General features: G+C 43.3%; 1 protein-coding gene across 5 annotated transcripts in view; it reads right to left on the bottom strand.

Annotated features, from left to right (window-relative positions):
• The window catches only part of dpp6b (dipeptidyl-peptidase 6b), a 106,592-nt gene that overhangs the window by 31,016 nt on the left and 54,324 nt on the right, over window positions 1-21,252 (bottom strand). For all 5 annotated transcript variants that reach the window (XM_053502567.1, XM_053502558.1, XM_053502541.1 and 2 more), the window contains exons 2-7: window positions 12,356-12,470; window positions 5,750-5,848; window positions 1,172-1,266; window positions 431-505; window positions 288-340; window positions 84-165 (exon numbers count right to left, since the gene is read on the bottom strand). In XM_053502567.1, the coding sequence (XP_053358542.1) occupies window positions 84-165; window positions 288-340; window positions 431-505; window positions 1,172-1,266; window positions 5,750-5,848; window positions 12,356-12,470 (519 nt within the window). The remainder of the gene's footprint in view (window positions 1-83; window positions 166-287; window positions 341-430; window positions 506-1,171; window positions 1,267-5,749; window positions 5,849-12,355; window positions 12,471-21,252) is intronic.

The following is a 21,252-nucleotide window of genomic DNA, read 5'->3' as shown; positions in this document are numbered from 1 at the left end:
CTGTGTTGCTGATTCATCCAGTTGTAATGCAGGTACGTGCATGTGTGTGTGTGTGTGTGTGTGTGTGTGTGTGTGTCTCTCACCAGTTGTTGCCCTTTCGGACCCCATCCAGCAAACTGCAGTGTCGTGTTCTGCACTTCAGGAGCGGATAAAACCACAGAGTCCCTGTGTACACACACACACACACACACACACACACACACACACACACACACACACACACTGCTGTCTGTAGGGTTCTCCGCTATGATTAACACTGTCTCATGTTTCAGATCCGAGGAACTTACGGCGTTTTCAGGCTGCATATGATGTACGAGGCCGTGTAGGAGTACCGGTACAGCTGTGGAGGAGAGAACACACATCTGTTAACACACTCAACTGTGTGTTTGTGTGTGAGTGTGTGTGTGTGTGTGTGTGTGTGTACACTTACTGGGACGATGTTGTAGGCCAGGAGAACGTGAGTCAGGTCAGGAGACACCTGATACTTGCTAGCTTTATACGTTTCCTGAAGATGAGGGTGAAAAAAAAACATATTTAACTGAATCGTCCCATTAGAGCAATCCATCCAGTCACTCGTCCATCCATCTCTCTGTCTGTCTCTCCATCTGCCCAGCTGTCTCTATGTCTATCTGTCCATCTCTTAACATCCATCAAGTTTTTTGTCTGTTATTCATCTGAGTGTATCTATTTATCAATCCATCCATCCACTATCTGACCAACTGTATTTAAATTCATTTATCTGTCTACCATCTGATCGACTTTGCCATCTATCCAACCGTCTGACTGTCTATCCATTCATCCATCCAACTGTCCAACCATCTATCTGTCCATCTGAACAACTGTCCATCCATGCATTTGACCAACTGTCTATCAATCCTCCCATCTATCCATCCAACTATTTAGTTATAAGACCTTTCTCCATCCTCTCATCCAACCAACCGTCTATCCATCCAGTCTGTCCATCCATCTGTCCGTCTTTGTCTTTGACTTATGCAGTGATTCATGTATGTGCTGATCTTGTCTGTCTGTCTAGGAGTCCGTCCGTTTATCTATCTCCATCTGTTTTCCAGTCTGTGCATACTGTACATGCATTACTCCATTTCTATCTGTCTGTCAGTCCTGTATGGCCATATTTTCTGTACAGGTGAATAAAACGTACTGATACACTTACAAACATCTTGTTCTCCACCAGGACCTCGGTGCTGTTGCTCTCCACATCCAGTCTGAGCACGTCTCCATCCTGGTTACGGTACAGCAGCTCCGTGTCTGAGGTGGAACAGAGAGAGGAACGTCACCTGATCATAGCAGTTAGAACGTTCCACTGCATAAGGTGTCATTATTCCTATAGACGTCACAGAGCAGGAGGAAGAACATTCAGGTACATTGTGCTCTCAGTGCCTGCGTATGTTCTACAGTCTCAATCAGAACCACAACTCGATTTATCTATTTGTCCAATTGTCCTACCATCTAGCAGACCAACTGTCTATCTAATCAACTGTCTATCCATCCATATTTAAATCCATTTATCTGACCAACTCCCTATCAATTCTCCAACCTCTCCATCCATCCATATAGCCAACTTAGCCATGCATCCATCCCTCAACATATAGACAAATATATGTCTATACATTTATACATTTGAATAAAACTTTGGGAAACAAACCCTAGAAATCCAAGTTCCTTTCTTATTTTGAAAAGTAATAATATTCTAATATCCAGACAGGAAGGACAGTCAGGCGAGTCAGGACCTGTCTCAGGGACACGTCTGTACCTCATGTACGCCTCGTGCTCTGACGCCTCTGTGTGTTTGTCTTTTCATTTGTTTTTGCCGTTGCAATATTTTATCCAGTTTGATTCGTGTCCCAGTTTTATGCCTCTGAGCGGTTTGTTTTTGTTATTTTGCTCCTGCATGAACACACACACACACACACACACACACAGCGAGCGCCTCGGGCCTGGATGGACATGCTTTCTTTGTGCGCTGGTAAATAATACAGACGAGTGATTGGGACTAAAAAAGCACAGTGTAACAAAGAGACCGAGTAGCATAACAGGGTGCTGTTTCCACACACACACACACACACACACACACACACACACACACACACACATTTGTGTTTACTGTTTAGATCACCAGTACACTTGTAGAGACACAGCGTGACACGGAACTGACATAAAACAGAACTGAATGTGACCCCTGGCCACGCCTCCTTCCACTTTTCACCTTTGATGTTCACGCTTGTTCTGAATCTCAGACACAGATTTTTCCAGAATAACCCTCATCTGAGCCGTGACGAACATGGATCGGGATGATGTTGAAACATCGCTAACAGAGAACCTCTGCAATCGCACCGTGTTTTACAAATTCAATCCTGCTCCTCGAGGAACATTGTATGAGTCTCGTCACGTCAGGACTGCCAAGTGTGAGACGTTAATGCCAGACGCTGTTCCAGAACGCCGACGGAATGCTAATGCAGCATTAGAAAGAGAAATGCTAATTCTGAGAGCCGGGGGTTGCCGAGCGTCCTTGTGGAGGATTTTAGCGGTCTAAACGGCGGCGTGAACCTGCACACTAGTGGTTAATTATCTTGATCCATCCTCTAGGAGACGAGCGGAAGCTCACCGACATCTGCCATGTTTCCTACACCATAATCTGTCCTGATGAATAACCGATGTGGTGCAGAGACTGTTTCTGACAAGAGAACCCAGGAACCCGAGGAGGTCTTCTTCCTGTGCTTACTGCATTGCCTGAAGTTCAGGACACACCACTCTGGACGGCAGTACACCTAACTGAGGCTTATCTCCTCCATCCATCCATCCATCCATCCATTCACCCAGTAAGCTCTCCATCCAACCAGCCCTCCATCCAGCTAATCATTTGCTGATCTCTCAATCTATCTCATCTATCCAGCCATCTAACCATCCACTGATCTGTTTGTCCATCCATCCATCCATCCATCCCCAATCTCGCTATCCATCCATCCGTCCACCCAACCAACCATTTACTGACCTTACTCACCCTTCTCATCCATCCACCAATGCAACTCCACTGATCTCTGTTCATGCATCCATTTCTAATCCATGCAACCAATTAATCATTCAATAATCTGTTTATTCATTTTACAGATTTCTCTGTTCATCTCACCTACCCACCCATCTAACCATGCACCGATCTTCCATCCATCCACCCAATTATCCACTGATCCCCATTAAATCCTCCATCCATGCATCCAACTAACCATCAACCTCTCTATTCATCCCTCAACCATCCGGCTAACCGTCCACTTACGGTGAAATTAAAAATTAGATTAGTTTATTTAATTCAGTAATGCAACTTAAAAGGTAAAACTAATACATGAGATAGACTCATTACATGCAAAGCAAGTTAGTTCAAGCCGTGATTTGTCATAATTGAGATGATTATGGCTTAAAGCTCATGAAAACCCCAAATCCACAATCTCAGAAAAATTAGCCTCAAAAAGCCTCAAAAGGTAATTGCAAAATAAGTAACCAAAGTGCTGTCTCAAAGCACATTAATAGAAAGTTTTGTGTTTCGCCTGTCATGTCGAAGGTCCAGGTTCGATTTCTGAGGCATTAACTGCTGCAAAAGGGGCCCAAACCAAGTACTGAGTACAAATGGATACCTTTACTTTTCAGAGGTCAGATATGTTTTATGTATGTACAATCCTTGCTTTATTGATTGCATGTGATATTCGAATTTTCTAAGATTGTGGATTTGGGGTTTTCATGAGCTGTAAGCCATAATCATCTCAATTATGACAAATCACGGCTTGAACTATCTTGCTTTGCATGTATTAGTTTCACCTTTTAATTTGCATTACTGAACTTTTGCACGATATTCTAACTGTTTGAGTTTTACCAGTAACTATTCATTCACACAAGCATCCATTCATCCCTCCATCTATTCAACTAACCATCGCCTGATATTTCTATTCAGCCATTCATCTAACCATCAACTATTCTCTCGATTCATCCATCCATCCATTAATCCACTGATCTCTCCATCCATTTATTTATTCATCCATCTAAACCTTTACTGATCTCTTTATTAATTAATCCATCAATCAATAAACAGATCACTTAATTTATCAACCTATTCAATTAAACAGTCACTAATCTCTCTTTTTATCCTTCTAGCCCCACCCATCCAATCCAAATGATCGGTGTTAAACACAGGAACGGTTTAAACGGCAAACCCCTCCATCCTTTAATCGTGCAGTCGTATATTTATGTTACAAAGAAGAGGAAGAGGAGGAAGATGAGGAGGTGCAGAAGTGACAATCAACTGGATGAGAGCAGAAGGTCGTGACCCAGCTGGGCGCTGCTCGAACAGCAGGACAGTCTCATTATTACAAACTGCAGGGGTCGAAACAGACTGTCGCTGTCCATCTTTACTCTTCATTTCACTCGTCTGGGTAGATCCTGGAGCTGTCACTCATTCATTATCCCGAGCCGGCCAACTTCTCTGAACAAACCCAGGGCTTACACATCAGACAGATAAACCTGTGTATGGAAATATCACCTGCCAAAGACCTGACCTCCACGAAGGAGGAGCACTGTAATGGGTTTCACCCTCACCATCACTGGTGTGTGTGTTCAATGCTTTCCAATCCCTTCTGGTTTAAAATGTTGGATAAATTGAGTCCAAAATGGTTGAATTTTTCACAAACAATTTCCCAACAAGTAAAAAAATATATATGAAAGACGTTGCTGCCGTTTGTTTTAAAGTGTTTGTGTTAAAGTGTTTATTATACATAATGATGCTGTGTACGTATAATTCACCACTCACTCTCATCTTCTATACCACTTTATCCTGTATTCAGGGTCACGGGGACCTTAGGGCACGAGGCGGGGTACACCTTGGACAGGGTGTCAATCCATCGCAGGGCACACACACATTATGGGCAATTTGGGAACGTTAATTAACCTAACCTGCACATCTTTGGAATGATGAAACCATAGTACCCAGAGGAAACCCACCAAGCACGGGGAGAACATGCAAACTCCATGCACACAGAGACGGGATTCGAACCCGGACCCTGGAGGTGCAAGGCGACAGTGCTAACCACTACACCACCGTGCCACCTATAATCCATCAGAGGGCAAAAATATATACACTTCCATATAAAAGATGTTTGTTCAGATAAATATATAAACGAAGAATGAATGGATGATTTGTACATGACATGGCGCTGGTGATAAATTTTGTTTTAATGTTTTGGGAGAAACATCAGGAGAGCATGAGAGAGATAAATAAGAGCATGAGAGAGAAGGTGAGACGGAAAGGTACAGTGAGAGCGAGTAAGTGAGAGAGAAAGAGAGAAACAATGCCAGAGAGAGAAAGTGTAAAAGCAAGAGGGAGATAGTGAGAGATAGAGCAAGAGAGTAAGACAGAAAGAGAGAGAAAGAGAGAGAAAGAGACATAGAGAGTGAGATATACAAAGAGAGAGAAAGAGAGTGAGGGAGGAAGGAAGTGAGAGAGATAAAGCAAAAGAGACAGTAATTAAAAGAGAGAGAGCAAGTGAAAGAGGCAGAGAGAGAGAGAGAAGGCATGAGAGAGTGAGAGATATAGCAAAGGTGAGATAGTGTGTGAGAGAGAGATTGAGAGAGAGAGTGCATCACTGGCCTGGGGGTCGTGAACCTGTAGCTTGGAGCTGAGAGAGAGAGAGAGAAAGAGAGAGAGATAAAAAGATGGAGAGAGAGTAAGAGAGAGATAGAGACGACGTACCACTGAGCCACTTGGCCTGGGGGTCGCGAACCTGCAGCTCGGAGCTGAACAGATCCTCCACTGTGACTTTCTTCCTGGAGGCCAAGCTGTCATCCTCACCTGCAGGCAACAACACACACACAAACACACACACACACACACACACACACACACACACACACACACACACACAAAGCATCAGTCTGTGTGTGTGTGAGAAAGTGAAAGCGCAGGTAAAAGCTTTCAGCTCCATAAAACAAACATGAAGTGAAGTACAGAGTAAAAAACCCAGCAGCTCTGCATTATTGATTCGAGGCACATAATGGATGCGACGCTTTATTTATTATTAATCACACACGGGCGTGGCTCAGTAATTACTCACATAATGAAAACGCCAACGCACCACTTAGCTATCTGCTAACTGTAAGCAATACCAGGACCAGAACAAGACACCTGAACACACACACACACACACACATATGATGGTGAGGGAACCTTCTGCTGTCTGCAAAGAACAAAAGAATTGTATTGTTTTATTCTGTTTATTAATACTTTATAACTAAACCCAGAGCGCTGAACTCACTGCCGACTCTTGCAGTGTTGTTCAGATATACAGTACTGTGCAAAAGTCTTGGTCTGTCCTTTACTATATTTTTTTCTTTACAGCCATTCATAATTCTCCTGTGATGTTATTTATTTATACAGTTATGTATGGAAATAATGAATGGTTTTGTACATAATTATGCAGACATGATAAACAAAATTGATACAGCATATAATATGGTGCCTAAGACTTTTGTACAGTACTGTATATATCATCAGGTGTGAGAAACTAAAAAAGAGCGAACAGTTGGTGATAAGGGGGTGATGAGAGCCGCACGGAGGAACAGCTCTGTTTGTGGGAGAAAGCAGCAAGTCTCAGCACAGCACTGCAAGTTTATCTGTACTGTAAATCCAAATCAAAAAATAAAAAAGTAAAAAAAAAAAGAGAGAGAGAAAATGAATGGGTGAGGCAATCAGGAGTCAAGAAATCCAACGGGTAACCCAAAGAAGTCACACAGGAGCATTAAACCAAGTAGAAAAAAAAAATTGGTGAGCCAGCCAGGAGTAAGAAATGAACTTAAAAAGCCAAATAGGAGTTAAAAATAAAAGTCAAACAAACTAAGTAATAAATTATTTTTTTATTATTAGTCAAAAATAAAAACAGGTAATGAGTAGAAAATCAAACATAAAATAAAATAAATAAAATAATAAAAATAAAATAATAAAATAAAAATAAAATAAATAAAATTTATTTAAATTCTAATTAATGAATCAACAATCTAAGTAATCAAATGAAAGTAATCAGTCAAAAAATTTGCAGGTCTGTCTGTATCTTCAATAGTGAAAATAAAACCATTTCCGCATGCACAATGCAAAGGGACCACAAGAGCCTGGAATCAAACAGCTGTGTAGCTTTAAGAAAAAGACTTATCAATGTGGAGAATCTTAAAAAATACTTTTTGCTAAAGAGCATAAAGATTGGACTTGACGAGTCCAGACTGAGCCTATTCCAGAGTGATGGGCGTGTCAGGGTGAGAAGGGAAGGACATGAAGCGATGCTCCCATCATGCGTAGTGTCCACTGTACAAGCCTCTGGAGACAGTGTTATGATCTGGGGTTGATCAGTTACTCAGGTCTAGACTCAGTAACGTTATGGGTAGGGATGGGAATTGATAAGATTTTTACGATTCCAATTCCATTTCCGATTCTGCTTAACGATTCGATTCTTTATCGATTCCCTTATCGATTCTCACTGACTCCCTTTGAGGAAATATCTACGCTGCAAGTATTGCAAGTTGCACTGTTTTCATGTTTTTTGGTGAAATACAACCAGACTTTTGAACGTTTGTTCCGCTTAGGCGCCATGCTTACTATTGACTGAGCGTAAGCTACGCAATGTGCGTAAGTTACGCAATGTGCGTGATGATGTCATTCGTGCCCACTGGAATCGTTAAGGGAATCATTTGCAAATTTTGCAAACGATTCAGAGGAATTGAAACACTGGGAACCGGTTCTCAACAAGAACCGGTTTTTGATTCCCATCCCTAGTTATGGGGCAATAAAATGAAGTCAGCTGACCACCTGTATGTACTGAATCACCAGAGGATCACATCTATGGAGGGTTCATCTCACTGATGGCACGGGACATATTCCAGGATAATGATATCAGGATTCATCTGGCTCAGATTGTGAAAGAGTGGTTCAGGGAGGATAAGACAACATTTTCACACATGAATCGGCCACCATAGGGTCCAGACTTTAACCCAAGTGAGAATGTTTGGGATGTGCTGGAGAATGCATTACGCAACAGTTCAACTTTCATCATACCAATACAAGATCTTGAAGAGAAAATAATGTGACTCTGGACTTAAATAAAACATTGTGACGTTGCATAAGATTATTAAAATGTTGCATAATCAAAGCAAAAGGCGGTCCAATTAAATATTGTAAATATTTTTTAAATTAGAGTGTACAGCTTTTTTTTTGGCCAGGCATTGTATTATGACAGTAATCTGAATTAAAAGGTAAAGAATATCAGTGACAGAAAGAAAGTCTTAAATGTTCATTACTAAAGCCTCTCTGAGTACGCCGGGGCTCTGCGACTGATCCGTAGGGGTTTAGCGTTCAGGCTAATTGTTTATTGCGGCGCATGAGGAGAACCTTGGTGAACAGAAGGTCCTGGATAATTACAATCTCCAGATTTTATTAGCGAGATTCAGCAGGACATCAGAGGCACCATCTGTCCATCATTCCACCTTCCTGTTCCTGACAGACTGAACGCCGCAGGTCGGGAGAGACCTTTTTCTCCCCTGACACCAAATCCTCGTCTTGTCATGTCTTTTGTCCTGATTGCAGTACACGGTGTCGCGAGCCTCCCTAGGGATTCGATGTTTCATAAATCAGAGAAGGTTTCACCATATTTACATCCAGCGTACACACCGTTCTGTATGACTTGTTACTACAGAAAGTTCATCTGAGTGCGTTAACATAAAACATAATATGAACATGGGGTTTGTCACGGGTTAGACATAACCCCCAAACTTCCAGACCAATCAGAGTGTAATTGGGGTACTGGGACGGAGAGCAACTCCGTGAGGATCAAACTCGAGGAGACAAGGAAAAAAAAAAACACCACCACAATTTCCTACATTGATGTGAGAAGAGCAGTCGATATTGGTTTAATTGAAAAAGTTTCTTTATCTGAAACGGAAATGAGGCTGGCAGCCGATTTGGCAATGAATAGTCGGCATGTCAATAAGCATATGTGTGTGTGTGTGTGTGTGTGTGTGTGTGTGTGTGTGTGTGACTTTGTTTTGTTTTTCTCTTCATTGTAAAAAGCTTATCATTTCTTTCCGCTGTCAATCATTTATGCAAATAGTGCTTGTTTTTTGTTGCCAGATTTCAGCAATCTACACATTCTTTAGAAATCCATTGGAAAAGGGAAGAGGTAACTCTGTTTTGCATGCGCATTTCTGATGGTGTATGTCCGAACGTTAGTGTTCCCTCACCAATTTCATTTGGTAACAATGTTCCCTGTTACAAAGCAGCTTCACAGAATTAAAAATGTATAGAAATAAATCAGAACATGTATGGTAAAAAGTATAGACTATAATTATCAGTTAGTTTCTGATGATCAAGCTGAAGGAGTCTGAGGCTGGAGGCGATGGATGGAGGACCTGAACTGGTTCTACAAGGTGTGCAAGGTCGGGAGAGCACACGTTTTTTCATCACGCTTCTCACAAACAAGCTGGCTTTGAACCAAAAACTTCTCTGTTAACTCGCGCTTTGAAGGACAAATGAGAGAATTTGCATTCCAAAAGCAATTTTCTATAAAGTCAATTAGAGGATGAGACACTTGGTGGAGGTTGCAGCTCATTTAAATATTAATTAGGACACGGAGTCTGCAGTGTGATCTTTCACAACACATCTGATTAAATGTTTAAATCATCAAAGAAACGAGAGAGTGATCCAATTCAGCCTTTTTTTTCCTACAACTTGAGTTATAGGACGGTTGGATACTGATACACATCGAGTACTTCACATCACATTCGGACTCCTCACGTTAAAGATGGAGGTCAAAATCGGTTATGTATCGCGATTCTTTTGTTTTGTTTTTCTTTTGTTTCTTCTATTTTGTTTGCATTTAAAGCGGTAAAACGTTGCTGTTCCTCTATGAACCTACAGGTGGTGCTGATGGGCAGCACAGGGTCCCATGTGATAGGAGCAAATAATTTGTTTAGATTTGTAACAAAATGTACAAAAAATAATTGAATTTGGATATTTATAAAAACGCAAAACCTAGATATGGTGATAATATCGTATCGGGTGGCGTCTGATGATTCCCGTCCCTAGTGTGTTCATGCACTTAAACTTCTCTAAATAATTTTTTAGTCACTCTGCATCCATAAATCATGACAAAGTGTTGGATTTGTCACTCTGATGTTATCATCCTTTCCTGAGTATCTTAATGGATCTACTGTAGCTACCCAATGCTGACTATAAACGTGTCTAACATCACCAACGTCACATACGCGCTGATACTTCTGTTTCACGTTAATGAGTTTTGTTTTGTTAGCGCATTTTTCACACTGGAAAACTGGGCGGAGACTAAAAGTGGGAAAGTGGGTGGGGCTTTAAGCTCATGTCATGTCGCTGTGATTTATCATCGGACTGTACAAAGACAAGCCTTCGCTCATCGAGCTGCGCAGTATAAATAATACTTTTTTAACATTCATCACACACACACACCCACACACACTCACACACACACACACACACACACACACACACACACACTCACACAGTGCCTAAATCAGTGCTGCGCTTTGCAATTTTTACCCTGGCATTGCTTTGAAATGTTCCAGCTTTTACAGTTGAGACTTTTTTGCTGAAATTGCAGGAAAACTAAGAAGTGAGAGTGAGAGGAGGCGTGTCCTGGAGGACAATCTGAATAAAAGAGGATAAACACAGTACAGTGACTGTGAGCTCTGAATACTAAACACTCCAACAGGAAGAGCTCTGGTCCGAGGGTGGGCACTAATCAGCACAGCGTTATAATCTAAAGAAAGCTTAATGTAACTTATACTTAGTTACCTACCCATTACCTACATCTTACCACTCCCTTACCTCCCCATTACCACTCCCTTACCTCCCCATTACCACTCCCTTACCTCCCCATTACCACTCCCTTACCTCCCCATTACCACTCCCTTACCTCCCCATTACCACTCCCTTACCTCCCCATTACCACTCCCTTACCTCCCCATTACTTACCCATTACCCCTTCTTAACCTCCCCATCACCCCTCTTTTACCTACCCATTACCCCTCCTTTACCTACCAATTACCTACTGATTACCCCTCCTTTACCTCCCTATTACCTCCCTATTACCTCCCCTTTACCTGCCCATTACCCTCCTTTACCTCCCCATTACCCCTCCTTTACCTGCCCATTACCTCCTTATTACCCTCCTTTACCTGCCCATTACCTACCCATTACCCCTCCTTTACCTACCAATCACCTACTGATTACCCCTCCTTTACCTCCTCATTACCTCTCATTTACCTGCCCATTACACCTCCTTTACCTCCCCATTACCCCTCCTTTACCTGTCCATTACCCCTCCTTTACCTACCCATTACCTACTGATTACCCCTTCTTTACCTTCACATTACCTTCCCATTACCCCTTCTTTACCTCCTTATTACCTACTGTTGACCACTCCATTACATCCCTATATTCTACCCTTTAACCCTCCTTGAACTCCCCATTACCTACCCTACTTTACCCACTCATTAGCTACACGTTACCTCCCCATGAAGTACCTATAACCTAACTATTACCCAGGTACACATTACCTTTACCGTAACTGCAGGTAGCAGGTAGCTCAGTGGTTAAGGTGTTGGAGTACTGATCCCAGGTTTATACACCAGCACCACTAAGCTGCCACTTTTGGGCCCTTGAACAAGGCCCTTAACCCTCAACTGCTCATATGAGATTGGAAGTTGCACTGGATAAGGGCATCTGCCAAATGCCATAAATGTAAACATACTGTAAGTGTCCTCCCCATTACCTCCCGGTTATCTACCTGTTACCTACTCATTACCTACACGTTATCTACCCATTACCTACTCATTACCTATCCGATACCTACATGCTGGTCCAACTCATTACCTAGTGTAGTTTTCACACACTGAGTTTCTTCTTCTGCAGAGATACACATTTCCGTTGGTTGCAGATCACTAAATGACGAGAGAAAGAACAGAGTAAATCTCTGACACGCCTATGGGACAGGGATGTGAAGCAGCAGGTCACGCCTCCATCACCGAGCATAAAGAGTGGGAGCCACGTTGCACGTGACGAGCTTCAAACGGTTCCTCTGACGTCCTGCCTGTTATAAACACGAGCCGAACCGTTTCAGAGCCATCACCTACTGCGGAGACGGGATCGTTAGCGTAAACCCCATTAAAGCACCATTACCGGGCAGAGGGGTTAGTGCTACCTCCCCGAAAAGCTAATGCACACGTGGCCTTTGGGTCCCTGAGGAAGACCAGAGTCAGGTCCTCGTCACGTGTAATGACTTACGTGGCGTCAGCAGGATGACGGAGGTGATGATCAGAGAGCAGATGAACAGGATGACCAGCAGGGCGATGGCGATCCCCTTCCAGTTCCTCTGAGCAGGAGCGCTCCCCACCAGCTCCTGTTAACACACACACACACAAGTTCTGTTTAGTTCTGTATCCCGATTGGTTGATTAGTTTATACATAAGTGCGCTCGCTATAATGCGTTATGTTTTCCATTTTCTGTAAGAAGTGTGTTTCAGTAGCGTTAGTGGAAGGAGTCTCCAGTGTCGGTGCTCTGGAACACTCAAAGCTAAAGCTGGAGATCTTCAGCTCTTATTTTTTTGTGCCTCACAGATAAGTGACACGCGGTTAGAAAAAAACCCAGCAATGGAACAACCTGTCTGTTTTTCACTTTTAAACCTTTTAAAATAAAACTAGCGGCTTCATTACTTTTGAGACTGTGGAGTTTTAGAGCTCGCTTATTCTTCGCCGCAGTCAACGAAAACCCGACAGCCTGTTATTTAGTGTGGAGATAAAGACAGCGTGATGGTGAGATAGAGCGAGCGTCGCTACAGGAGGGAGGGAGGAGCGAACTGGATCACTCCCACTTCTGTCTGTCTGTCTGTCTGTCCATTCATCTGTCTGTCTACATCTTTAGTTATATCTGTGTTTATCTGTCTGTTTGTCCATCCACCTACAGTATATGTCCATCTCTCTCTCTGTCTGTCCACCCATCTATACTAGAGTTCCTGTATAAAAATTTAAGAAGATATGTTTGCTCTAACAACCCGTGTTTTATCTCATAGTGGCGCTTCACATCACTGCTTGTTATTAACACCACGGTTTTGGAACATAACATGAGACACAAACTGGTTTTAAACTTCCTGCATGAAGAATAAACACACACCGATCTGTCCGTTCATCTCTGAAGGTTCTGTTTTCATAGTCTACTTCCCTTTTTCGGAGTCATGCTGTGTCACACATTCCTTACTGTTTCTTCCGCACACTCGATCGATTGACTCTGTTGCGTGACGTGTAAAGCCACGCCCACCTTGAGGGAAAAAGCGCTAAATTACTGGCATAAATCTGAAAAGCGTCAGGGTCCTGATAGACCCATCACTCGCTCAACACATGCTCAACTATCTGTCCAGATATCTGTCTCTCTGTCTGTCCACGTGCCTCTTTAGCCATCTGTCTGGCTCTCCTCTCTGTCTGTCTGTCTGAGCGAGGTCCATGGGGAAAATCAGAAGTGTGCTGGGTTATTTTTAGAACGAGACCAAGACAAGTAAAAAAAAACATAAGGAGAGGAGATGAAATAAGCTGGAGATGTTTGTATTCTGATTGAAGTCACGTCACCACGGCGACACAAAATTTAAAAGAGATAAAACAACCTGACGCTGCCACACCCTGCATGTCACACTCTGGAGATTAAAGGTCCATTGGTTCATTAGTCTTCGGTACGACTGATAAAAAATAAAGATCAGCTGCTAGTCTTTCTACTCGTACTCGCCGTCAGTGCTGCTTACTACAGTACATACTGGGGTGTAACTAGTTTGAGGACGCGTACACTTATTGTCCGGAACCCCAGTACTGAATTAGTCGGATGCGCATGCCGGCGCTCTCAGCAGCAACACACAGGTGGGTAGAACAGGAATCTTTAACCATTAAAGAGATTAAAGAGTCACCAGTAACGGGCTGTAGAGATTATAAAGACGAGACCAGGAGGAAATGGGCTTCTGTAGGTTTCTGAAGATCTTTGAGAATTAGCTGAAATATAAATTATGACATGTATATATGTGTGTGTGTGTGTGTGTGTAAAGGCTGAAAGCGATTTCTCCGTCACAGAGCGCTCCATTGAAGAGCGTCACTCCATTACTGATAAAAAGCCTGAAGATAAAAACAAAAAGAAAAACCCACTTTCCCACTTTACACACAGCTGGAAGTGCTGCAGCGACGCTCGCAATCAAAAAGAAAGAGATTCTAAACACTTTGTGCACTTTAGAGAGAGCACTTCCTGTTGCTGTTTGGTGAAGCAGGACTGAGAGTCGGGAGCTCGGGTTCCGCTGCTGCGCCTCTGAAAAGGAAGAATGGCCGGAGGGAGGGAGGGAGGGAGGGAGGGAGGGAGGGTGTAGCTCGGGGCGAGGCGCGTACGTGACGCTCCAGATGTTTCAGTAGATTTATTACAGGAGATTAAACGTCATGCGTGAAGCCCGAAGCAGGGCTCGCTCACTTCCTCTCCTCAGACTCGACTTATTTAACAGTACCCCTGTCTTTATGGATCTCACAGAATAAAGGAAGTCGTTAGCTCGGGTAGTGTACGGTCGGAACAATACAGGAACAGAACCGGACTGGAATATTGTAAAGGAAAAAAAGAAAGAAAAATTGATCCAGATGTTTACATCCCACTGCATGGCCCGTCGCCATAGAAACCGTAACGCTTTAGAACGATTCGATCTACAGAGCTGCTCATTCCACCAATCAGGAGTCAGGATTCAGCGCTGTAGAGTAATGTGAGAAAAAAACGCTCGATCCAATCAGGACAGAGCTCATTTGCATATCTTGATGAATGTGTGCAGGAGCAATAAACTCTATTAATAAATCACTGCATCACTGTTTGTGTGTGTGTGTGTGTGCGTGTGTGTGTGTGTGTGTGTGTGTGTGGAAGAGGTCGTTGCACTTTCCTGACAGGCACAGAACTGCTACAAAACAAATTATTTTTCATTCCTGGAAACTACACCATTAAAATTATACCAGTGTGTGTTAATCAATGTGGTGTGTGTGTGTGTGTGTGTGTCCACTTACATCTATATGTCTCTGGTCCTATATTTACATAAAGAGATAAATTGAACGATATTCAGACATTAATGCAGACTGATGAACCGATGAACAGACAGACAGACAGACAGACAGAGAGTGAGACAGAGAGTGAGACAGGTGCGGTGTGGCTCAGCAGTGGCGCAGGTCTGTCGCTCCGCACCGCTCTGAACACATCAGCACATCTCGTCTCATATCTGAGTACCGTTTCCATGGCAACCAGAAGGAGTCGGAACAGGGAGCGGGAGCACAGGATCATTTCTGAACGAGTCGATGGAGGATAAGGACAGAAAGACGGACAGATGGACAGAAAGGTGGAAAGGCAGACACAGAGATGGGGATGGACAGAGAAAAAGAGATGGATGTATGAAGAGATAATGAAGTAGACAGAGAGATGGAAATGGACAGATTGACCGATACTGTAAGTAGAGAAATGAAATGGCAGGCGGACAGACTGACAGAGAGACAGACAGGAGGACGAACAGATAGATGGACTCACAGAAAGACTGAGATATGAAGAGATAGACAACTGCACAGATAGAGACAGACACAGAGAGAATATGAGACAGACCAAGAATGAAAAGACAGATATAGAAGGACAGCCAGACAAACAAACAGGTGGACAGCTAGTGGACAAGATGGACATATGGTTAGAGAGATGGAAATATAAGCAGAGATATAAGACGGGGAGGCACATAAATGAGGACGATCAGTCAGACATGGAGACAGACGGGAGGACAGACAGGGAAACAGACAGGGAAACAGACAAAAGAGCAGCAGGACACACAGACACACAGCCTGAACAAGAGAACCCACAGATCAGCAGCTTGCAGTGAGAAGAGCTGTACTCCGGCGTGGTGCTGAGCATCATGGGTAATTTTTGTTCTTTAATAAATAATCAGTGGAGACAGATGGAATGAAGAGTGGCAGGCCAGGGGGTCAGGTTCAGGGACTGAACAAAAAAAAAATGTTCCAAACGCTGATGAGGAGAAGACTGCTGGTGTTTTGTAGAGAAGAGTGTTAATACCAGCCATAGTTTTATTAAATAATAATAGGGTGCACAAACTTTTGCACTCGACTCTTAAAGGAAAAAAAATGTAATGAAGTAGTGTTTGTGATCAGTAAGTGTCCAGGTTTATTCCTTTAACTCTGCATACAGTCGGAGACTAAGTGACACTAGGGGGCGTCCCTCGCCCTGTCTGGCTTCGTTCCACACGCGGCGTCCCGTCTCGCGTTCCTCTCGCTCTCTGGTTGCAGGAAACCGATAGCTGACTTCCTGGTCACTGTTTATATCGAGTGCACCAGAGGTTCACGCTAAGGTTGTCAGAAAGCCGAAACCCTGCCGGGCGAGGGTCAGTCGTCAGTGCCGCGCTGAGACAGAGGCGGGAAAAAAACGGACGGAAAGGGAATTCAGGAGACGGTGAGTTCACTTAGAGAGCAGGGCTGGGTGTGCTGTCTGTGTGGGTGTGTCTGTGAGATCAGGTATGAGGAAGGGGGCAGATAGCGATCTCCTGCGCTGCGCTAGCCTTCCAGCTTCCTGATTAGCCCCGCCCCCCCGGTCACATGACTTTATAGTCGATTCTAATGTGACATCATATAAGAAGAGAAAAAAAAGGTTTGAGTGGTATTTTTAGGTATACATAAACACACACACACACACACACACAGACACACACACACTTTGGTGGTGCTCTGAGACTTTAATTACTCTGTTACCAAAAGAGTAAAATATGGGACCTTTAACTCGTCTTGAATGGATGGTTTTTGCTGCCAATCAACAGACAACAGGAATACCAGGAACAGGACCATCTTTCCAACATCTGACACATAAAACTCATCGCTAGCGGCTAATCCCGGCGAGGTGGAGCGCGTTCTACAGGCTGAGGACTTGGTGTGTCCTTAGCCGCTGTATTGTTCTGGTCGTTAGCAATGAACTTTCTCTGTGATAATAAGAGTAACAGATTTCTGCATGGTGCTCTCTCTCTCTCTCTCTCTCTGGACGCGATATTTAAAAGCAAAACCTTCTGCAGCTCATTAAACATTCATCCTCGCCATCGTCGCTGCAATCGCGCGGCCCCAGTCGCAATCAACAATTCATAAGGTGACAGGGACAGAAACGCGGCGTTTCTGGTTTGTTTGGTTTGCAGGATAATTATTAGCGCGGCTAGACGCTGTGTTTCAGAAGACTGCAGATGATAAGCTCCGAGAAGTGAATCGACGGCCGTTTGACTGCGGCGCGAGGGAGAGTTTTCTTATATCTTATTTATCGTGCATGGAACCTGAGTCAGTTTGAGTTTCCCTTAGCGCTCAGTACTAAAACATGCACTGAGGGGGGATTTAAAGCACTGGAACCGGAGCGCCGGTCGAGGGTTCGAGAGACACACAGGCCCGAGGGCGAAGTTAGTGTCCTTTAAAGCGGATAGAAGAGAATCCAGGGGAAACGCGTGCAGCCAATTTGCTCATTAACGGTCTGAGGTGCACAACTCCAGACACGCGTACTGGTCACACACATCGAAGCTAACTTTATTTTACTAGTTAACAATTATAATTAATGATTTAATCAATAACACAGCCACTGAGAAACTTCTCTGTCCTGAAGATGTCTGATGCAGCATCGACACTGGAGACTCCTTCCGTACCTGTGAAACACACTGCAGGTAACTTCAGCAGATCTACAGCCGGAAAGAAGAAATGAGAGGAAACGAAAGAAGCAAAGAAGCAAAGGGAAGGAATGAAAAGAAAGAAAGAAAGAAAGAAAGAAAGAAGAAAGTAAGTAAGAAAGAAAGAAAGAAAGCGTGTGACACAAAAAAAAGAAATTAAAAAGCAAAGATAAAACAAATGACAGAACAGTAAAAAAAGAGAGAAAAAAGAAGAAATGAAAAGAGAATAAAGTTAAAAGAGAAAAGACAGAATGAACAATAAAGAAAATGAACAGTAAAAAGAGAGAAAAAAAAGAAGAAAAAAAATAGCAAAAATAACTGAATAAATAAAGAATGAAACAATGAAAAACCAAGAAAGAAAACACACACATTTTTTAATCAGTTTATGTGCTTTGAAGGAGCTGTTGCTATGGAAACGATAATGTTATTGGTGTACTAATATAAACCTGCGCTACTGTCAGAGCTGCTGCTACAGAGAATTAATCAACACCTTCTGACCAATCAGAGCGCAGGACTCAGGAGGGTACTGGGGTAAAATGGGCTTCAGCAAGTTCATAGTGGGAATTCGGTCAGGGGTCAGGGGCAGCTCAGTGATTAAGTCATTGGACTACGGTTCGGAAGGTCCCAGGTTCAAATCCCATGACCATGATATGACCACTGATGGCCCCCTGAGAAAGGCCCTGTTACCCTCAACTGTTAAGATATATAGTGAGATAAAAAAATGTAAGTCACTCTGGATAAGGGTGGACTCATGGGTAAGAACATGTGGATTAACATGGAATTGCTTTAAACAGGGGACATTGTCACAAAGCAGCTTTACAGACATAAAAAAAATCCCTGATTGTCAGAAATCAGATAGAATTTTCCATACTGAGGTAGCGACAGTACTAGTGCTAACACTGGAGTAGTACCAGTATTGGTATCAGTACCATTTCCAGTATCAGTACTATGAAGAGTAGAACCAGAATTACTGATATCGGTACCAATGCCATTCCAAGGATCTGTATCAGTATTGGTGTCAATACAGTCATGGTACCAGCACCAGTACTGGTAACAGTGCTAGTACCAGTATTAATAAAGTGTTACTAACAGTACTATTTAACCGGGTCCGTTGTGGCGACCCCTTGCCGGGAGCAGCCTTAAGACCAACAACACCCAGTGACAGTATCGAGACCAGTCCCAGTACAAGTCCCAGTACCAGTATTGTTATTAGTATTAGTATCAGCCCAGTTTCGTTACCAGTACATAAAATCTTGTAGAATGTGGGAATAAAGCAGAACGAGTCCCGTACCCAAGACTTAAGCGATCAGTGTGAGAAACTAAGTGCACGCTGCTGCACCTCTACACTGTAGACTTAAACGTTTCCAGTCTAAAATGTAAAACCTCCTCCATTATCACCTTCCCTGACACCGTCACCTCCGGCCTGGCCTTGTCATCCTAATTCCTGCCAGGCTGCCGTGTGAACACGCCTCTTGTCGAAAAAAGTAGCGACATCACTGCCATAAACATCACACCAGTGAAGGAAGACGAGACAAAAATAGAAGGAGGGATGTGTAGGGTGGCGAGTGAAAATGCAGTGTGGGTGAGTGGGCGTGTCGGGCTGTGATCACACCTTCAGCACCGCCCCATCATCGCCTGGAATACGCACAGAGAGGTTTTAATTAGGATCTGTCGTCTCTACCTCTCCATCCCGCTCTGTCTGATTCAACTTCTCCAAAAGATCAATAATAAAAGTAGACTTCTTCTTTGTGTTTAATAGTAGATCACAACCCGACTAAGTGCGTGCTGCCCCCTGCTGTATTGGAGAGTGTACGTTGGAAAAATATTAATATTATTATTATATAAGGATGTTAATGACTGATCACCAATCAACTCATTTTTAGCGCTGTTAAGAATGTAACCGTTCAAAAAAAAATCATATATTAACCGATAATAATGTTTTACATAATATTTCTCTGAAATAACCCCAACCCTAGGTCAGATTCGTTGCGCTAACTAGCAAAACTGAAGAAACGTTTTATATAAGCTGCTATTAAGCATCGCTACAATTTCTAACGAGCGTAAACATGTAACCTCTCAGCGCCCGAGGTGTCAGAAAGCCGCTTTCCGGCTTTGCGTCACGCGCGTCCTCTGCGTCAGCGCTGCCAGAACCGATTGCTCATAATTGCACTTCACGCTGTCGTTTCGTTCTATTTTATCTCAACTCTAAATGTCGAGCCGCGGCTCCCAATTAATCCCGTCTATTAGACCCACTTTATCAGTAAGGCCACTCCAAATATAGCCCCCTGCCTTCAGCAGCTATTCTCAGGCTGCTGTTCCGTCTGCGCATGAACCCTAATCATTATCATCAGAGACCTACTTTAAGGGTGAGAAGCAGCTTGAGAGGACGTGATAAGCGTGCCTTCTTTTAATCACACAGCTGGGTTTTTTTTTTCTTTCCTAACCCTGTTTCAAGCGATTCAAAAATCTCTTCAAACCATCCTCCATTTTTTTTCTTCTTCTCCCCTTCGTTTCCGAAGACACGCTAGTTAGCGCACGAGAAGACAGGTCAGGACTGGAGAGCGGTGAAAACAAGGGCGATTAGAGACGTGATTAATTGACGGGCTGAAAATTAATCAGCGAATAACAGATGCGGCGGTTTGGGTTAATTGATTTTAATAGCGGCGAGGTGCAGGTTGCCGCGCTTCAGATCTGACAGACGGGAGCGCTAACCGAAGAAGCGCGATAAAGAGCCACGGGTCAGCCCGCCATCTGTCCAGCTTAACGTGCGGCCGCTCACGTGTGGACGCTGAAATGTTTCAGGCGTAAATACTGTAGTAGGTCTGTCGGCAGAAGGTGTTCAGCAACTTCTCTGGATGTGTTTCTTCTCTATAGACATTCGTATCAATAACATGCACTTTTTTTTTTTCAGGTCTCAGATCTGCTGCGCGAGTTCTCATGATGTGACTCAATATCCATTCACAGCACTGCTCAGTAATCATGTTTTTATATTTTATAGATTTTTCTTCTAAGCAGCACTTCTATAACCACTTACTGCTTTGGAAACAGAGTATGATGTTTACTGTCATGAAAACTTCCATCTTACCAGAAGTTGACAACAATCTAACCGCTTCTGCATGTCATCACTGACCCCCACTGCAAGATTCAATTCAATCCAACTCAATTAAAAGAACTGGATTCCCACCACTGGTCACCACTGCATGATTACACTACATGCATGTTTTCCAGTTTCCAGTTATTACCAAAACAAGCAAATGTGGATCCAATCGATAATAACCAACCCCACGGCTGAACGACTAATCGCTCATTACTCCAGAACAACTTACCATTGATTACTGATCCACCACTGGATGATCGATTTATGATCACTGATTACTGACCACAATTAACACCTGATAAACACCAATACCTGATCACAAGTGGTCAATTAACCAATCACGGACC

This window comes from Clarias gariepinus, chromosome 1, assembly GCF_024256425.1.
Source record: "Clarias gariepinus isolate MV-2021 ecotype Netherlands chromosome 1, CGAR_prim_01v2, whole genome shotgun sequence".
NCBI classification, from domain to species: Eukaryota; Metazoa; Chordata; class Actinopteri; order Siluriformes; family Clariidae; genus Clarias; species Clarias gariepinus.
This window is presented reverse-complemented; position numbering and strand designations above follow the sequence as displayed.